Source organism: Drosophila mauritiana, chromosome 3R (assembly GCF_004382145.1).
Source record: "Drosophila mauritiana strain mau12 chromosome 3R, ASM438214v1, whole genome shotgun sequence".
Lineage (NCBI taxonomy): Eukaryota > Metazoa > Arthropoda > Insecta > Diptera > Drosophilidae > Drosophila > Drosophila mauritiana.
In genome coordinates, this window is record NC_046670.1 from 1534131 (window position 1) to 1551819 (window position 17689).

Here is a 17689-nt window from a genome sequence, read left to right on the forward strand (position 1 = left end):
TAGCGGACAAATAATTTGCATATAATAACGTAATATAAACAGATCAATACTAAAATGACAGCTTTACGTATACAAATTATATTCACTACGGGACTCGTTAAAAAGTACCTTCTGTGGGGTTAGCGTAGAACTAACCGCAATTAAGTCTCCCCCTCCCCGTCTGGAAGGACGATCATGCCTGTATAAAACTTCAGAGTTATATATATGTCGCAGCGTTGGCATTTTCTTGCGCCTGATCTTCCATGTTGGCAAATAAACTTTTCGAGTGAAGCGAATTCCAACTAGCGTGCGCGACCGTCTGCATGCAACTGCTCGCATTTTCTATGCATCGATCTATCCTTTACACACGCTAACTGGACTACACTTGGCGACAGCGCGACAACGCCGTCGCCTCACTCGTTACGGTACTTTGCCGCCAGTCATATTCTACGTTGTAGTCAAATTCTAAGAATGACCTCACAATATACCAAACTCATTGCGCAGCTGCGTCTTGCAAGCGCAGTGGTCAAACCATGTTAATAAGGTGACAGACACGTACAGTGGTCAAAATACATTCGTAATACGACATATACATATATACATATCCGGCAATTATATGGGATGCCTCCTGGCCACGTGAGGGGAGCTTAATTTCTGCGGGCCCTTTTACCGCCATACTATCCGGACAAAAATCACCAGAACATATGCTAGAAAATATATTTTTGCACTTTTATTTTACCGGTTTTTGTTTTGTCTTGTATGTGAGAGAATACATCAGATGATATATCCACTGATAAGCTGTGCGGTCCTGTTGATCTTTTGCCAGTGGCTGTGGTGCGTTCCCCTTAGCCTACCACTACCGGCTTTCTTGAGCTTTGGAGATTCCTCTAATAGCTTAGCGCGAAAAGGAGATTATCGGCTCGACGAAAACTATCTCTAGCTACGCCAAAACTGTTGATCAGTCCTTCCAATCCACCTTTTGTTTGGCGCATAAACGATGTCATCTCGCTCGCAACCCCTAGGCAAGCATCATAACAGTATTTTAGATTTGGGTCCTTAGCTAGGACCAGGCGGCATTTATTTTGAAAGCAAAGAGATTCAGCATACAGATTCTAGAGACATAGTCGCAGGGAAAGTTTGTTGACCCATGTTGCCAAGCCCACTCTAACGCCCACAAACCGCACAAAACGTCCACGCTCACACTTTTGAAAGCAGTGTTTATTTTTTTTCAAATTTTTGAAAATTTGTCTTGTAAATTTCTATCGATTTGCAAAAAAACTTTTTGCCACGCTCTAAGGCCTTAAAATCGGCCTATCGATTTGCCAAAAACCTGTTTGCCACGCCAACTCTAACGTCCTAATGTCGCTAAGCCGCTATGAAAAAAGATTAAACTTCGCGTTCGCACATCTATTGGGAGTAACGGGTATCTAATAGTCGTGGAATTTGACTATCGAATGCACTCTTGCTTGTATTCGGACCACTGCACACTGGGCCAGATTGCCTTTTTTTGGAATAAAGTCATATAATTAAGCTAGAGAGCTGAATTTTTATGGAATTGTGCATCTGACATTTACAATACGTACGTCAAATTTCAGGTAAAGACCACGACCACCCATACCGCCCATATTAGGATATAAAATTAAGGAGTAAATTTGGCATGATTATTTCTTTTTATTAATTAATATAATAAATTTAAGCTGCATTTTTCTTATGTATATTTTTAATATACATATAATTATACAACTATATTAATAAAAATTTTCTACGTCCAAATGCATAGAAAATGGATCGTCGTGATCCGAATCCGAGTCTATCATCGCTTACCAAAAAATGTTCATTATTAATATGTTCTACATTTGGTGCATCTAAAAGATTGATAACTTCTTTCGGCAAAGCGACTTTTTTATTTTGAGACGATGTTTTGTTTATATTTAGGATTGAAAGTAAAGGATCCGATGAATCCATGGCGCGGTAAAATGTGTCCGTTAAATTGTTATCACGAGAACTTTTTTTAATGTTTCAATTACGGTTACATTTAGCCAGATTTTTCATTATATATAGGTGAAAGCTACTTATTTGCTTAGCGATTTTAGCTTTCTCGTCAATAGTAATATCATTTAATTTAAATTCGCCAACAACCCAGTCAACTAAGGCTTTTTCATTTCAATCTCCTTTGATCCATTCATCCAGCAGAACCGATCGGCTAATCACAAACTTGTCTTAAAAGGGAAAATATAAACACTCAAGTTGGCACAAATCATTTCTCACTCCACAATAGACGAACACTTTGGTGAGATTTTGCCTAAACTAAGGCGTAAACAAAGATAACAACAATTGCAACATGTTACAATAAGTTATATCTATATTAAGCATACCTTGACCTTTATATTCAATTTTATTTGAAAATATTTGGACACGTGGTGTATTTTTAACAGAATCACAAAGTTGAGTAAAAGTTTCGCCCCAATTTTGCTTGAACAAACAGCTGTTCAAACATATGAATTTGATATCGCATAAAAAATGCAGTGTTGCAACTTAATATCGTTTTGGTGTCCCTAATCTATGCTCTTTCATAATATATAGTTAAATTCAAAATACAATTTACAAAATTGTTTGACTTTATGCCAAAAAAAAGGGAATCTGGCCCAGGGTGCACTGTAGGAAAACACAAAACCAAAACTTGCCAGCGAGCTGTTAAAAGTACCGCAAGAGAGCTGTCTGTCTGCACGCTTAGAACTATAGATTTTGTGTGGGAGAGCAAGAAAGTGGCTGCACAGTGCAGTTTATGTGCATAGTATGCACTGCATACCAAAACAACACCAGAGAGCACTGTGGACAACTAACGAACGAGAGAGTAAACAAAACACAAAGACAGAAACGCAAAAGATTTAGTTCATTTGTTTAAACTAGTGAACAAATCAAAAGATATTTACTCGCGAAGAGAAAGGATATTTTATAATTATATTTTTGACAATATAGAATTATACAAGAAATTATTAAAAACATCCACTGGTTTTACAAACACAAAAATAAATTCGGAGCGCAGATAAAAAGGTTACCGTTCGTTTTGAAGCTAGGAAAACGATTAAATATATATGTATCTATGTATATATAAATAATATAAGTCTTTTTAAAGAATATAAACAAAAACGAAGAATTTTAAGTCATAAACAATTTAATTGTAAATAATTTCTAACATTATTTATTGATCTTGCTGAAACTTGCGGCCGTATAATAAGGGCCAAAATAAGGGGAGGAAAATTAAATGAATTGGGTTTTTACTGGCTCTTAAAATAGTATGCACAAACAAGATTGTATTTTTATGTATATTTCTCACTTATCGACACTTTGATAAGCAGTAACATTGCACAGCCCATTCGTACTTCCACGCCGACACTTAAAAACTTGTTTACTCTTTGTTTCCAGTTTGGAAGTCTGACGTGGTTCAAAGACCCCAAAGAGGCTATGTTTAACTGGGAATATGTAGGAATTGCAGTTATTACGCCAGTGCAGACAGCCTGACTCTTCCGTGTTCATTTACTTTAATAATTGTAAGCTGTCTGACTGTAGGTGAAAGGTAAAAGGCCGTTTCAAACGCAAGGCAAACCAGACCGAGTCTACGACTTTTGACTTCTGGTAACCGATACAGGGTTTTCGTCGTGAGCTTATTAATTGTATGTACATATTCTGTTAAAATATATATGTGTACCCGTTACTCGTAGCGTAAAAGGGTATACAAAATTCGTTAAAAAAGAAATAACGTTGAAGTTGAGATTATTCCTGCAATTGTGTCGCCCACTCTAGCGCCTACAAACCGAAAAAAAACTGACATGCCAACACTTTTGTTTAGAAAAGTTTAGCATTTATCGTTTTATTAATTGTCTTGCCAATTTTTATTGGTATACCATAAACACTTGATTTTTTTAACTTTTTTAGTATATTATTGTTTTTTCCGATTTCCATCGATAAAATGTTGTAATTTCTCATTCGCAATTCCACTAGCTGAGTAACGGGTATCTGAAAATCGAGAAACTCGCCAATAGTGATCTTTCTGATTTTGAATATTTTCCTTGGAATTTCCCCGAATTGATATTACAATATTGATATCTTTACAGCATTATTATTATGTTCAGTTTCGGTCCATATATAAGGTGCTCCGAAAACCGCTTTTGTTAATTCAGTAATCTGACCATCAACTGGACCCCGGACTGGTTTCCAAACTGGCCCTAGCGCTTCACTTTTCCTTTCGCAAGGGAGTGAAGGTCAGATAATTACGACTGAAGCGGTTTCTAGCTGGGAGAGTTGTATAATATCATCGACAAACTCAAAACTGGTTTTAATGTGGACCACTCACAGGGAAGCTAATGTAGTTGTTAGAAAAAGAAATCATTAATTTATTTTCAATATTTATATTATACTATTGACTTTTCAAAAAGCGGCGACAGATACAATACGTTCTCATTCCGGACAGGTTTGCATTTGGCGACATTCGATGCGGACCGGTCGATCTATTCGTTTGTGGGTGTACGGACTCTTGTAGCTGCTTTCAGCTGGAGGAATTTAATTATTATTTTCAACATCCAATCCGATTTTCAAGATTTATGTAAAATTATTCGTAATTTCATTTTTAGCTTACCCATGGTCAATAAAATTGTAATAATATTTTTTCATATTGTAAAGATTACTTAATCAGCAAAGGATACCTTATGCGCCAAACGAAGCGTTCTTATTCTTACAAATTTATTAAAGAATATATTTACCTCTAAGTAATGGAAGTAAACGCGCCATAAGTTCACGGCAGCGCACTACTAAATTAGGACTACTAAGCTTCGTAAATGAAAGGCGAGGTTCCATAAACCATTATGTTCGATTTGTTACTGAAATTTTCTAAGTGCACGATAAATTTGACCTTAAAGACAACGGATAATGCTATAGTCGAGTTTAGGCTAGTGGAAGTGTGAACAAGAAACATATAAAATCAAAAAAATTAAACTTTCCAAATGTATGTGCGTGACAGTTTTGAGCTGTTTGTGGGCGTTAAAGTCTACGTGGCAAAACGTTTTTAGGCAAATCGATGGAAATTTACAAGACTAATAAAAAAAACAAAAGAGTATGATATCGTCGAGTTCCCCGACTATCAGATACCCATTAGTCAGCTGGAAGTGTAAACGAGAAATTCAAATATTTTTTGGAATGTCGGTAAAAAATACGCTTTTCTCAGTGTACATTTTTCTAGAAATGGGGGCAAGTCGGTAATGCATCCTTTTTTATGTGAATTTAAAATATTCACGGAAAAGAGAGTTTCTTAGGCCAATTTTTAGCAAGGATTCTAATATGACTATTTGTGTAAGCTATCTATATTTTAAATTTAAATTTTAAAGGCTTTCTTATGAAGAGAGATAAAAAAGGAAGCAAGTTTGCTTAAGTAATGTAAAACTAGAGAGAATGCTATAGTCGAGTTCCCCGACTATCATATACCCGTTACTAGTGTCGATAGATATTAGGGAATAAAATGAGAAAAAATTTCAAAATTGTGTAATAGTGTAGGCGTGATCGGTTTGACGTATTTAGGACGTTAGAGTGGGCGGTGCAAAAAGTGTTTTGGGAAACCTATAGAAATTTACAAGACTTATAAAATTATGAAGAAATATCCAACAATTTTTCAATAATGTGGGCTTGGCAGTTTTAGGTGGTTTGTGGGTGTTAGAGTGTGGGTGGTAACTTGCGATGCGTCTCTGTCTCGAGAATATGTATACTTATTCTCAACCATCTAGCATTTGTAGTTCCTGGGATCTCGACGTTCATACGGACGGGCAAGGCCACATGGACTATTGATCCTGATCAAGAATATATATACTTTAAATGGTCGGAAACGCTTTCTTCTGCCTGTTACATACTTTTCAACGAATCTAGTACCTTTTACTCTACGAGTCACGGGTATAAAAACTGATGTATTCATCTAGGGAATACTGCACCTTTGGCAACTATATGGTGTGCTCGGGCGATTTCGGCGTAGACCAAATGTTTTAATGTTTACTAAACTGTAAAATGCAAACATTTTTCAATAGTGTAATCACAACTTGGCCAATAAATTTTGCTTTAACATTTCAGCATTTGAATACATACATACAAATTTATTTAAAATTTTTTTGTACTGTAGATACAAACAAATGAAAGTTTCATAATTCAAAAAAACATACACATTAAATAACTTCTATGGATATATACATATTTACTTGCGTAAAAGTTTGAAAGCATTCGTGAGCGAATGATAACTACGAGTAATATTTTGAAAATCGCGCAAGGTAAACCTACATATAGCCAAATTCTTTTCAGTTGACAAATAACTCGTTTTATTGGAATAACATAGGCGCTATTGAAATTGCCTCCATTTAATACAAAATTACCGAACTTAGGACCAAGCCATGTTCACGTGGCGTATGCGCGACTTACCAATTTTACTAGGGTACGATGGGCAAACTCAACAGTGCTGAAGTTTTTACTTTAAGAGCGCAGCTGGCTCCCTAAGAGCACCTACGCCTTCGCTTTATCGTCCTAAGAGTTGGTAACCACCTGTGCACGCTCTTGGCTTGTCTGCGTGCTGCCGGTACGGGGAGTTGGACAGACTCTTTGACATTAACGATCGTTGCGGATCGGGCTGTCGGCGGAGGGGCGGCGGAGCAACGACAGGGCGTCGCGGGCTATAAAAGAAGCACATTTAGTGCGCGCTGCTTTTTGAGGTAGACTCAGTGTTATTTAAACAGCGTACCTGTGCCTGTTCGAGACAAGACTCAGCAACAACCAGCTTGACAGCGACAACCCAGTACTGCAGTCCAGCGAATTAGGCAAAACAAGTGAGTCCGGGTCGAGAGAAGAAACTGGAAAGTTGAGATTCGCACAATATTCTGCTTTCAAAAAGACTTAACAGCTGTGCGTAGCACTGTTGACCATTAGACATTTGCAAGCCAACTTCAGTTCTGAGAGACTGGAACGCGATGGTGTGCGCATTTTAGTGCGGTTTTGTCGATGCCAGCGCAGCAATCTTTAATTGAATTAAATCGAATAACAAACCAGCTCAAAACTCGAATCAGCAGCCAAAACTCGGTGGTGCGTCTTACGTAAAATACCTGTTTGGACCTCATGCATTTTTTATTTAAGCTGCCCTACACAGGAGTGTTCGAATAAGTAGTGATCTTCGCTTCAAAGAGTACATACAGCTGTGTAACCAGATAAAATGAGCTGCATACGCCGACAGCATAAGCATATCTGGTGTGTTTTCCCCACAGTGAAAACCACTTCTTACTTACACGTATATCTTGTGGGAGAACGGGTTAAGTTTTCGAACGATATATGTATTAGCCCGCCCAACTGCGTATTCAATACCGCAGATGCACACAAGCAGTACAAGTTTATATGTATGTATGTATAGTATGTTTTTCTTTAACTTACGAGATGATAACAGGTTGCCTGTTATGAATTTGTAGATATTATTTCCGCGAATTGACTTGATAAAGTAGTTTACGTTCACTTCGGCAATATTGTGGATGGCAAAATTCTTGTTTGTATCAATGTTTTGCGTTTTATTTGTTTAGAAACTCGTAGTTAATTACTTACAGAAACTTACAGGCCCTTTGTGTACGGGCACTTACAGGGAATATAGTTATACATGATTCATACATCATTTCATTTTAACTATAAAAGTAAATAAAAAGTCTCTTTGTTCAAACTGGAATAAATTACACAATATTTGAAAACTCAAGTCACGCAATACAATTCAAACGGTATTATATAGAAGAAGATATAGCGTTTTGGTCTATTTTCTCGACTGAGCTAGTGGGAGTTAAGATATTTAATATGAGGGAATGCTATAGTCGAGTTCCCCGATTATCAGATACCCGTTACTCAGCTAGTGTGAATGCGAACGCTAATCGATAAATATTGGGGAATAAAATGAGAAAACAATTTATAAATTGTTCAAAAGTGTAGTCGTGATCGGTTTGGCGACTTAAGGGAGCTAGGTCCAAAAAGTGTTTTGAAAAGTCGATAGAAATTTACAAGACTAAAAAAATTATGAAATAATATCAAAAAATTTTTTAAAAGTTTTGGCGTGGCAGTTTTGGGCGGCTTTAGGGCATATTATAAATATGTATATATCCTGTAATTATATTCTTACTTGAAAAGTAATAGAAATAATACATTCTGTTAGATTCATTAGCTTCTGGGTGTAAGGTTTAATTAACATCCATTTATCGTAGGCATACACTTTACCCCTTAAAGAAACACCAAGTTTCTGAATCGGTTTTAGTAATTAGAATAATTTTTGAAAGCCAACGGCGTCAGTGTTAAGTAAAACATGAAAAAATGCTTACTTTGGCTACCCTCCACTGTGTAATCATACATTTATACAGAATTAAGCGATAACTCCATACAATGTATTTATTGTTAATCAGGATAAATAGTAAAGTCGATCTGGACATGCGCATCCGTCTGTCTGTCTACAAAAAATATGCATGAATAGGCATTTTATACAACATACAGTAGTATTTATACCCGTTACTCGTAGAGCAAAAGAGTACACTAGATTCGTTGAAAAATATGTAACAGGTAGAAGGAATCGTTTCCGACCATTTGAACTATATATATTCTTGACCAGGATCGATATCCGAGTCGATCTGGCCATGTCCGTATGTCCGTATGAACGTTTCGATCTCAGGAACAATAAAAGCAATCAAATTCCATAGACATAGACGCAGCGCAAATTTGTTGACCCATGTTGCCACACCCACTCTTACACCCGCAAACCGATCAAAACTGTTACGCCCACACTTGAAAAATGTGATATTTTTCCATATTTTTATTAGTTTGGTTTATTTCAATCGATTTGCCAAAAACTGTTGGCCATGCCCACTCTCGCGCCCACAAACCGCATAATCCTGCCACGCCCACACTTTTGAATAATTTTGAACTTTTATCTCTAATTTATTTCCCCTATCTATCGATATCCCAGAAAAATAATGAAACTTCGCGTTCGCATTTCCACTAGCTGAGTACCGAGTATCATATAGTTGGAAAACTCAACTATTTTCCAATTTAATTTCAAGATAATGTACACATTGCAATATTGCAATAAGTAACTATTTCAAATATATGTTTTTTAACGGTTTATCTTTCTTACAGATATTTACTAACATCTTTATTTACAAATATCTATTAAAATGTGTGGTAAGTATTTGGGCACAAATATTTTTTTTCGACTTAGCAGTAAAAGTTTAGACAAATTTGGAACATTTGTTTTTTTCCTCAAGTTATTGATTAATTTCCGTGTTTAACGTTTGATTTCGACGGCGCACAAAGACTTTTATAAATTTTAAAATGCCGGCATATGGGGCCCGTCCTATTAAGGTTTATATTAAATCTCGCGCGAGATTGATTTTACCATTTAAAGAGCATTGATTTAGGCAGCAAAATTCAGTGTTATTTAAATTATTATATTAGAGTGGTCTACAAGAATAACGTGTATATTAATTCTTCATAAACTTTATAACAATAGGAATATTTGCATATCTAAATTATCTGACACCCAAGTCCCGCCAGGAGGTGCTGGACCTTCTGGTCACGGGCTTGAAGAGATTGGAATATCGCGGCTACGACTCTACTGGAGTGGCAATTGACTCACCGGATAATAAAAACATCGTCATGGTCAAGCGAACGGGAAAGGTCAAAGTGCTTGAAGAAGCAATTCAAGAGCGTAAGTTCTGTAGAAAACTGTAAACAAAAATAAAAATTTTTCCACAGACTTCAGCGGAAAAGAATACAGCGAACCCGTCCCGACCCACGTCGGAATTGCTCACACCCGCTGGGCCACCCATGGTGTTCCTTGCGAGAAGAACTCCCACCCACACCGTTCGGACGACGAAAATGGTTTCGTCGTAGTTCATAACGGCATCATCACCAACTACAATGATGTAAAGACCTTTCTTTCGAAGCGAGGTTACGAGTTCGAGTCGGATACGGATACAGAGGTATTTGCCAAGCTAGTACATCACCTGTGGAAAACCCACCCCACCTACTCGTTCCGCGAGCTGGTCGAGCAAGCCATCCTTCAAGTGGAGGGCGCCTTTGCTATTGCCGTAAAGTCCAAATACTTTCCCGGAGAGTGTGTGGCGTCGCGGCGTAGTTCGCCATTGCTAGTGGGAATCAAGACAAAAACACGCCTAGCTACTGACCACATTCCAATTCTGTACGGAAAAGGTAAGCAAAGCAATGGTTTCTCGGCTATAGCAGTCTCTCCACAGTCAGTTTCTTCACCAGCCATTCCTTTCTCTTCTTACTTTTTGTAATTAACTGTCTATGTGTCGTGGTTTCCCGATTGATTTCTATAACAACCGCCATTGTTCTGTTGCCACTCCACTCCACTTTGACGACCCTTCTCTTCCTGCCTGCCGCACCTGTGTTGAACTCGGCGCCGATGTCGTACCGTAGATGACAAGAAGCTCAGCCCCGATCAAGGTAGTCACCTGACTAACCCATTTGCTTTTTTAATCGGTAACACGTGGCTGGGGCTTTGTGCACACTAACTGAAAATGTAAAATAATTCTTTCACCTCTTTGACCAATATATTAAAAGCTTGCGTGTGAAAATGTATTGAACAATAATTAACCTAACACTTACACTTTTTTTCATCCGCCAACATTTTTTTAGATGCCGACTCTGGAAAACCTCAAGGTAATTACAACATGATATCTTTTATTGAATCCATTTAAAATGATACTTGCTTGCTTGGTTTTGGACGACTTATCGTACTAGGCACCTTCCATCTCACACTTGTAATTCTAATTCGGCTTAAATTAAACAATACTTCGATTTTATTCTTCAAAATTTATCTGGTCAGAGTGTATGACAGAAGAAAATTCACTTTTATGCAATATCAGATAACCAATATCAATAGCATATAATAATAAGTTATTCATTTCAAAATAAAAACCATTGGCATATAGTCTCGTTATAATAAACAGAGCTTCAAAGTTTAACACATTGTTCGCCGAGATTACTTTTTAGATCAATTGATAGAAAAGAATTCACATAAATATAAGGATATATTTTAGCATAAACCACCTTTCTGGCTTCAATAGTTTTCAAGATTTGAGTGCCCCAACGAATAGACGATTCTAGTTCCTAGCTTCATATATTTAATAACATATCAGAGTTAAATATATTTTCAACGTATTTATTTTTATTTCATTCCCTTTGTGCATTATTCAATATATATGCGCACTCAATACCCATTAACCCCCCACTTCTAATTCCGCACCTGCTATCGCTTACAACGGATGACATTGTACTGTCCTTTCTGTATCTATCGCTACGAAACTACGAATGGGGCACGCAATGCTATCAACGCCACGTAAACTGTACATTCAACGAATCATGAATGCCACACAACCAAAATACAAAATTAACGAGCTAGATATTCGCCCACATGGACAATCTCGTGAACTGCCAGTGCTTCCCCGTTCGGAAAGCACTTCTGAGTTTATGCCCTTGGAAGAGAAGGAAGTTGAGTACTTCTTCGCGTCGGACGCCTCAGCCGTCATAGAGCACACTAACCGGGTCATCTATTTGGAGGTAATATAGTTGATTCTTTCTTTTATCAAGCAAAAACACATCTCAATGAGGTTAAAAAGCAAGTGAAAAAAATAACTATATACAATGTACATTTACACGAAAAACTAGAAAAATTATAGTGAAAAATTATTTAAGCCTTAAAATAAATCGTAAGTAGTTATTAACGAAAATGTTAATAAAGAATTTTTTCGAATTAGACAAAAAACTTACAGAAAGCATTAAAGAATGTCTGTCAAACGACATGTCACTATCGAGACGGCTTCAATAGCTATGTCGGTATATAACATTCGTAGTCTTATGTCGAGAACGAATTCGACGTATTTTGGTGAAAAAGGGTGAGCTTTTCCAAATTGAGTAACGTGGTGTGTTTTTATACACGTTAAGAAGAGCTAAGTAGAGCAAAAGGGTATATTCACTGAAAAGTAAATTGCAGTATACTTGCCGAGTCAATCTGGCCATGCCAGTCTGTCCGTATCTCTTCATCAAGAAAATTAAGCAGAAGGATTTCAGTAATTTCTGTGCATTAACTAAACAGGATAAAACGCTGTAGTCAAGTCAAGTTACTCGATCATCAGATAGATACTCGTTACTCAGCGAGTAACAAACTACAAAGTTTAACTTTCTTTTCGGCATATCGCTAGAAACTTGCAAGGAAAAAAAAAAATGGTTTGTATTGCGGAATTTTTACTTAGCATATCAATTATAAAATAAAAAAAAATTGAAAAGCATTGTTATATATCCTTTCACTCTATTTTTCTGGTAGGACGACGATGTTGCTGCTGTTCGGGATGGTACTCTTAGTATACATCGCCTAAAGAAGAGCCTGGATGATCCGCACGCTCGCGAAATCACTACCTTAAAGATGGAAATTCAACAGATCATGAAGGGAAACTATGACTATTTTATGCAAAAGGAGATTTTCGAGCAGCCCGACTCCGTGGTGAATACAATGCGCGGTCGCGTCCGCTTCGATGGTAACGCCATAGTGCTCGGCGGAATCAAAGACTACATTCCTGAAATCAAACGCTGTCGACGCCTGATGTTGATTGGATGTGGCACATCTTACCACAGCGCTGTAGCCACTAGGCAGCTGCTCGAAGAGCTCACGGAGCTTCCTGTGATGGTCGAACTGGCTTCCGACTTCTTAGACCGAAACACTCCTATTTTCCGAGACGACGTCTGCTTCTTTATATCGCAGTCCGGAGAGACTGCCGACACCCTAATGGCCTTACGCTACTGTAAGCAGCGAGGAGCCCTGATTGTGGGCATTACGAATACCGTAGGCAGCAGCATATGTCGGGAATCGCATTGTGGAGTGCACATTAATGCCGGACCAGAGATAGGCGTGGCCTCGACGAAGGCATACACCTCCCAATTCATTTCCCTGGTGATGTTCGCTCTAGTTATGTCCGAAGATCGACTGTCACTGCAACAGCGACGGCTGGAGATTCTGCAGGCGTTGTCCAAGCTCGCGGACCAAATCCGAGACGTTCTGCAGCTGGACTCCAAAGTTCAAGAACTGGCCAAAGACCTTTACCAACACAAGTCGCTTCTGATAATGGGTAGGGGCTACAACTTTGCCACTTGTTTGGAAGGTGCATTGGTAAGATACTTTTTTTGGGCATTATTTTCCCATGCTTAGGTCTTCATTTTACGCCTTTCAGAAAGTCAAAGAGTTGACTTACATGCACAGCGAGGGCATTATGGCCGGTGAATTGAAGCACGGTCCACTGGCCCTCGTAGACGACTCCATGCCCGTGCTGATGATTGTTTTGCGGGACCCCGTGTACGTAAAGTGCATGAACGCTCTACAGCAGGTCACATCCCGCAAAGGATGCCCGATTATTATCTGCGAGGAGGGAGACGAGGAGACCAAGGCTTTCTCCTCCCGCCATCTGGAGATTCCTCGCACCGTCGACTGCCTGCAAGGAATTCTCACCGTTATCCCAATGCAACTACTGTCTTATCATATTGCCGTGCTCCGCGGATGCGACGTCGACTGTCCTAGAAACCTAGCAAAGTCTGTGACAGTTGAATAAACACCTATTTAATTAAAACTCCGACTTTGTACCTCTACATGATAATCTCCACATTTTGTTGTAAAAACTTGCAAACAAGGCATACCTACAAAATACCATTATTATAAAATATTTTCATATTTTCGGATAAACCGTACTCAATTTTATTGAATAAAATTGTTATTATTTCCAGAATAGTAGTAAAGGTTAAACGATTTAGTAGTTTCCTTTCAGTGTAAAAGTGGTAAACACAGTTCGTTAACAGATTGTTAACATGTAGAAGGAAGCATTTGCAACGGTAAGGTAAATATATATTCTGGATCAGGATCACTAGCCGAGTCTATCTGTGCAGATTTCCCATTTGTCACTTTGGGCACTCGGAACTTTCGGAATGCTTTTACGCGTACCAGTATACTATAACCGCTCCAAAGTTAGTAATCGATACGTCTGTTTATCGTTCGTTTTATGCTGAGAATGAAAAATCATAAGATCGAGCTTTCTGAATAATCAAAGCCTTAAGAATGTCTGAAAAGTACTTGGTAAACCTCAAAAGTATCATTACTTTACTCATCACGTTGCTTGGAAACTACATATCTCGACATATTGAATCGCAATATCAGAAACATTGACAAGCCCTTAAATACGCACAATAAAAATTAAATGAAATAACTAGAACATTTTTTGCAAACACTTGATTGCCGACATCAAATTATTCTATAAATGAACTGAAAGATTTTATTTCCTTAACGTTTTTAACACCCGCTGGAAAAATTACACCACGACTTAAGACTTAATAAGGATCACTCTTTAATTTTCAGGAGATATTATTGATTTTTTTCCACTATCATTTTTATTGACTGAGCACCACTCCTCCTTGAATTTTTTGACTAATGCTCCTTTATGCGCGTTACTCGTAGAGTGCAAGGGTATACTAGATACGTTGAAAAGCAGGACAGATGGACGGAAATGGGCAAATCAATTTGACTAGTGATCCTGATGAAGATTGTAAAAAAATGTTACCAAGCTACTTTTATAAAAATAGGCTAAATCAAGTTGCACTGGCAAATACTTCTGTTAAAATATAGATAGTAATATCGATATATCCCAAAACAATATTAATACATTTGGGAACACTATTGTCATGTCTAGCGTTTTTTTTTCTCTTCTTCCTGCGACAAGTATCGCTCTTGTTAATATTACTTAAGTCTCATCAGAATCAAAATAGGAAAACGAAATATTAAACCGTTAGATGGGGAAAAATCCTCAATGTGAAAATCTTGTATACGGGCTATACTAAGTAAAAACGATTCGATAAAACTGATTGATGAAAATGGTGATGATGAATGGAAAAGCTTGAAAAATTAGCCAAGAACGCAATAATAAAATATTTGAGTGATTCGTTATAACATTTTGCTACGAGTGTTTGAAATGCCAAGGAAGTATTTTCCAATTTGGATTTGATTTATAAAAGAAAAAGCCTAGCAAGTCTGTTCGAAAGTAACTACCCGCGCTAAAAATTAAAAGGATAATTAAAATAATGCGTAGATAGGGAAAAAAGGAAAAGCAAATTCATAACCCAATAGTCTGGGTTTGTCCAACGTAAAGTCCCGACATATTTTCCAATATTTTCTAAAAATGAATGTTCTACCAAAATGGTATCCAATGCCATTAAATATGAATGGAAGAAAACCGTGGTACATACGTAAAACGACAGATATAGAGGATCGACGCATAGTTCCTTACAGCAAAGTCCCTCCTTTTGCATCCTTTAGCGACATAAGTCTGAGCTGAACTCGGGAATCAGTGACGTTACAATTTGGAGACGACTACTGTATCAATTTCATTTCAATTTATTTATGTATCAATTTATTTCAGAGCGAGGAGTCCACGAAAGGTTTCCCTACTTAGCCCAAGGCATATTAAGGCAAGGTTAAGCTTCCCTAAAACCTACCTAAACTGGCCAGTCTCCAAGTGGCGTAATATCCTTTGGACTGATGGGTCAAAAATAGTGCTATTTAGTGGAACTGGTTCACTACAGTATATCTGACGACCTCCAAACACGGAGTACCACCCAAAACACCCACTGAAGACTTTCAATCATGGTGGACCTAAAATCCTGGTATGGGATTGTTTTTTTTACAATGGTATGAGTCCATAACATATGATTTATGGTATTATAGACCAAAACGCATATGTAAATATACTTAGTGATGTCTTACTGTCATATTCTGAATATAATATGCCCTTAAAATGGACATTCCAGCAGGATAATGATCCGAAACACACAACGAAATCGGATAAGAATTGGTTTACCCAAAATAGAATATAGTTAATGCCGTGGCCAGCAACATCTTCCGACTAAGCCCGATTTAAAACCTGTGGAGACATTAAACAATATGTGTCGAATCCTCTCCGACGTCACAGGCTCAGATTGGGCAAGTTGTGCAGGATACTGGTGAAAGATAACCCCCAAACGTTACCAGGACCTTTTGGACTCCATGCCGCGTGGGTGTATGGCCGTACTGGCTAACTAGCCTCTGTCAAACCAAGTATTAGGCCCTAATTAACACATTAAAAAAAAACTTAGTTCTAAGTCAAGTTGAATTTTGTTACTATTATGTCATAGCACTGCTATTTTAGTGAACACCGGAAGTTTTGATCTATATTGTTTGAAATTAAATACTTAACAATATTTTGAAAAAATTTGACCCTTAAAACTATAAATCATAAGAATTTTTAATCTTAAACTCGCAGGTCCCAAGCACGACTATTTTTATGAACACAGCTGTAAATCCGACGATATAATTGAAAATCATATAGTCGACTCGCAGACAAATATTCGAAAAAGTGAAAGGCTATACAAAACTAATAAGATATATAGATAGATTTACTGGGAAGAAGCTATGAAAGAAGAACTCAATTCACATTTCTTAAACGAAGCATGGCCACTTGTGCAGAAGCCAGAAAAAAACAAGAGCTAATGCTATCAAGAAGTTAGCCGATTATCAGATACCCGTTACTCAACTAGTGTGAATGCAATAGCGAAATTTCATAAAAAAAGTTTTTTGGACAAACGATAGAAATCTACACAACTAATAATATTATAAAAAAATATTCAACAATTTTCAAAAATGTGGGCGTGGCAGTTTTTTGGCAAGTCGATAGAAATTTACACGAAAAATAACATGAAAAAATATCAACACATTTTTCAAAAGTGTGGCAGTGACAGTTTTGTGCGGTTAGTGGCCGTTAGAGTGGGCGTGGCAACGTGGATTAACAAACTTACTCTGCGTCTAAGTCTCTAGAATCTCTATGCTGAACCATGAACTATGAATATATGTATATATGAATATATAAAGCTACTTTTTTATTCTTGAATAACTTGTATTTAATGTCTTTGTTTTTAATTAAATGGATTTTTTAACGTAATTTTATTTAAAATAGTATGAATGCGTTTTTATGGATTTTCCCCTATCCTTAAACCGAATGCTGGACTATATTGTATACTCCCATAATGGCCAGCATTGAAACTTATAAAATGTTTTTTTAATTTAAAACACGTATATATAGTTACATATTCATTCTCTATATGAAAATCCTAACCTGATCTTTTAAAGAGCTTCAATCTTCAAAGACCATTTGTTTATCGATAACTTAAGCTTAAGCTTAATGGCATGCCTTTGAGTCTTTTGAAGAGTGAAGTTTTTCAAAAGTTCGTCTTAGATTTCTCATATGGAGATTGAATTTTTTATGTTCGCTTGGTCTCAAGCGTTCCATTCTGGGTATAATTGTGGTACTGTATTTTCAATCTCTACTATTTCAGTTTTTTTTTTTTTTGATTAACTATTTCAATTTTAATTTTTCACTTTTTACATATTTTTGGTTTTAGATAGGTTATTGTAATGATATTCGGTGATGTCTTGCATTTCGTATAAAAATAAAATTTGAAATTATGGCTAAGACAAACAAGGTGATTATTTATATTTATTTATAAATTGTAAATGTATATAAATTGTATATATTAACTTAATAATTTCGTTTATTTCAGCTTTTGTTACAATGTGCTC

At 37.0% G+C, this 17689-nt stretch overlaps 1 protein-coding gene across 4 annotated transcripts; it reads left to right on the forward strand.

Annotated features, from left to right (window-relative positions):
• Positions 1 to 6743: 6743 nt before the first annotated feature.
• Positions 6744 to 13822, forward strand: LOC117145325 (glutamine--fructose-6-phosphate aminotransferase [isomerizing] 2). Of its 4 annotated transcripts, none has more exons than XM_033310924.1 (9): positions 6744 to 6833; positions 9157 to 9201; positions 9530 to 9727; positions 9775 to 10230; positions 10462 to 10488; positions 10681 to 10704; positions 11447 to 11604; positions 12368 to 13207; positions 13269 to 13822. In XM_033310924.1, the coding sequence occupies exons 2-9, from the start codon at positions 9195 to 9197 to the stop codon at positions 13641 to 13643; spliced, it is 2085 nt and encodes a 694-aa protein (XP_033166815.1). In that variant the 5' UTR covers positions 6744 to 6833; positions 9157 to 9194; the 3' UTR covers positions 13644 to 13822. The 4 variants fall into 4 exon arrangements, with proteins under 4 accessions (XP_033166815.1, XP_033166817.1, XP_033166816.1 ...); XM_033310926.1 differs by having other exon boundaries at positions 11483 to 11604; XM_033310925.1 differs by lacking the exon at positions 10462 to 10488.
• The last annotated feature ends 3867 nt before the right edge of the window (positions 13823 to 17689 follow it).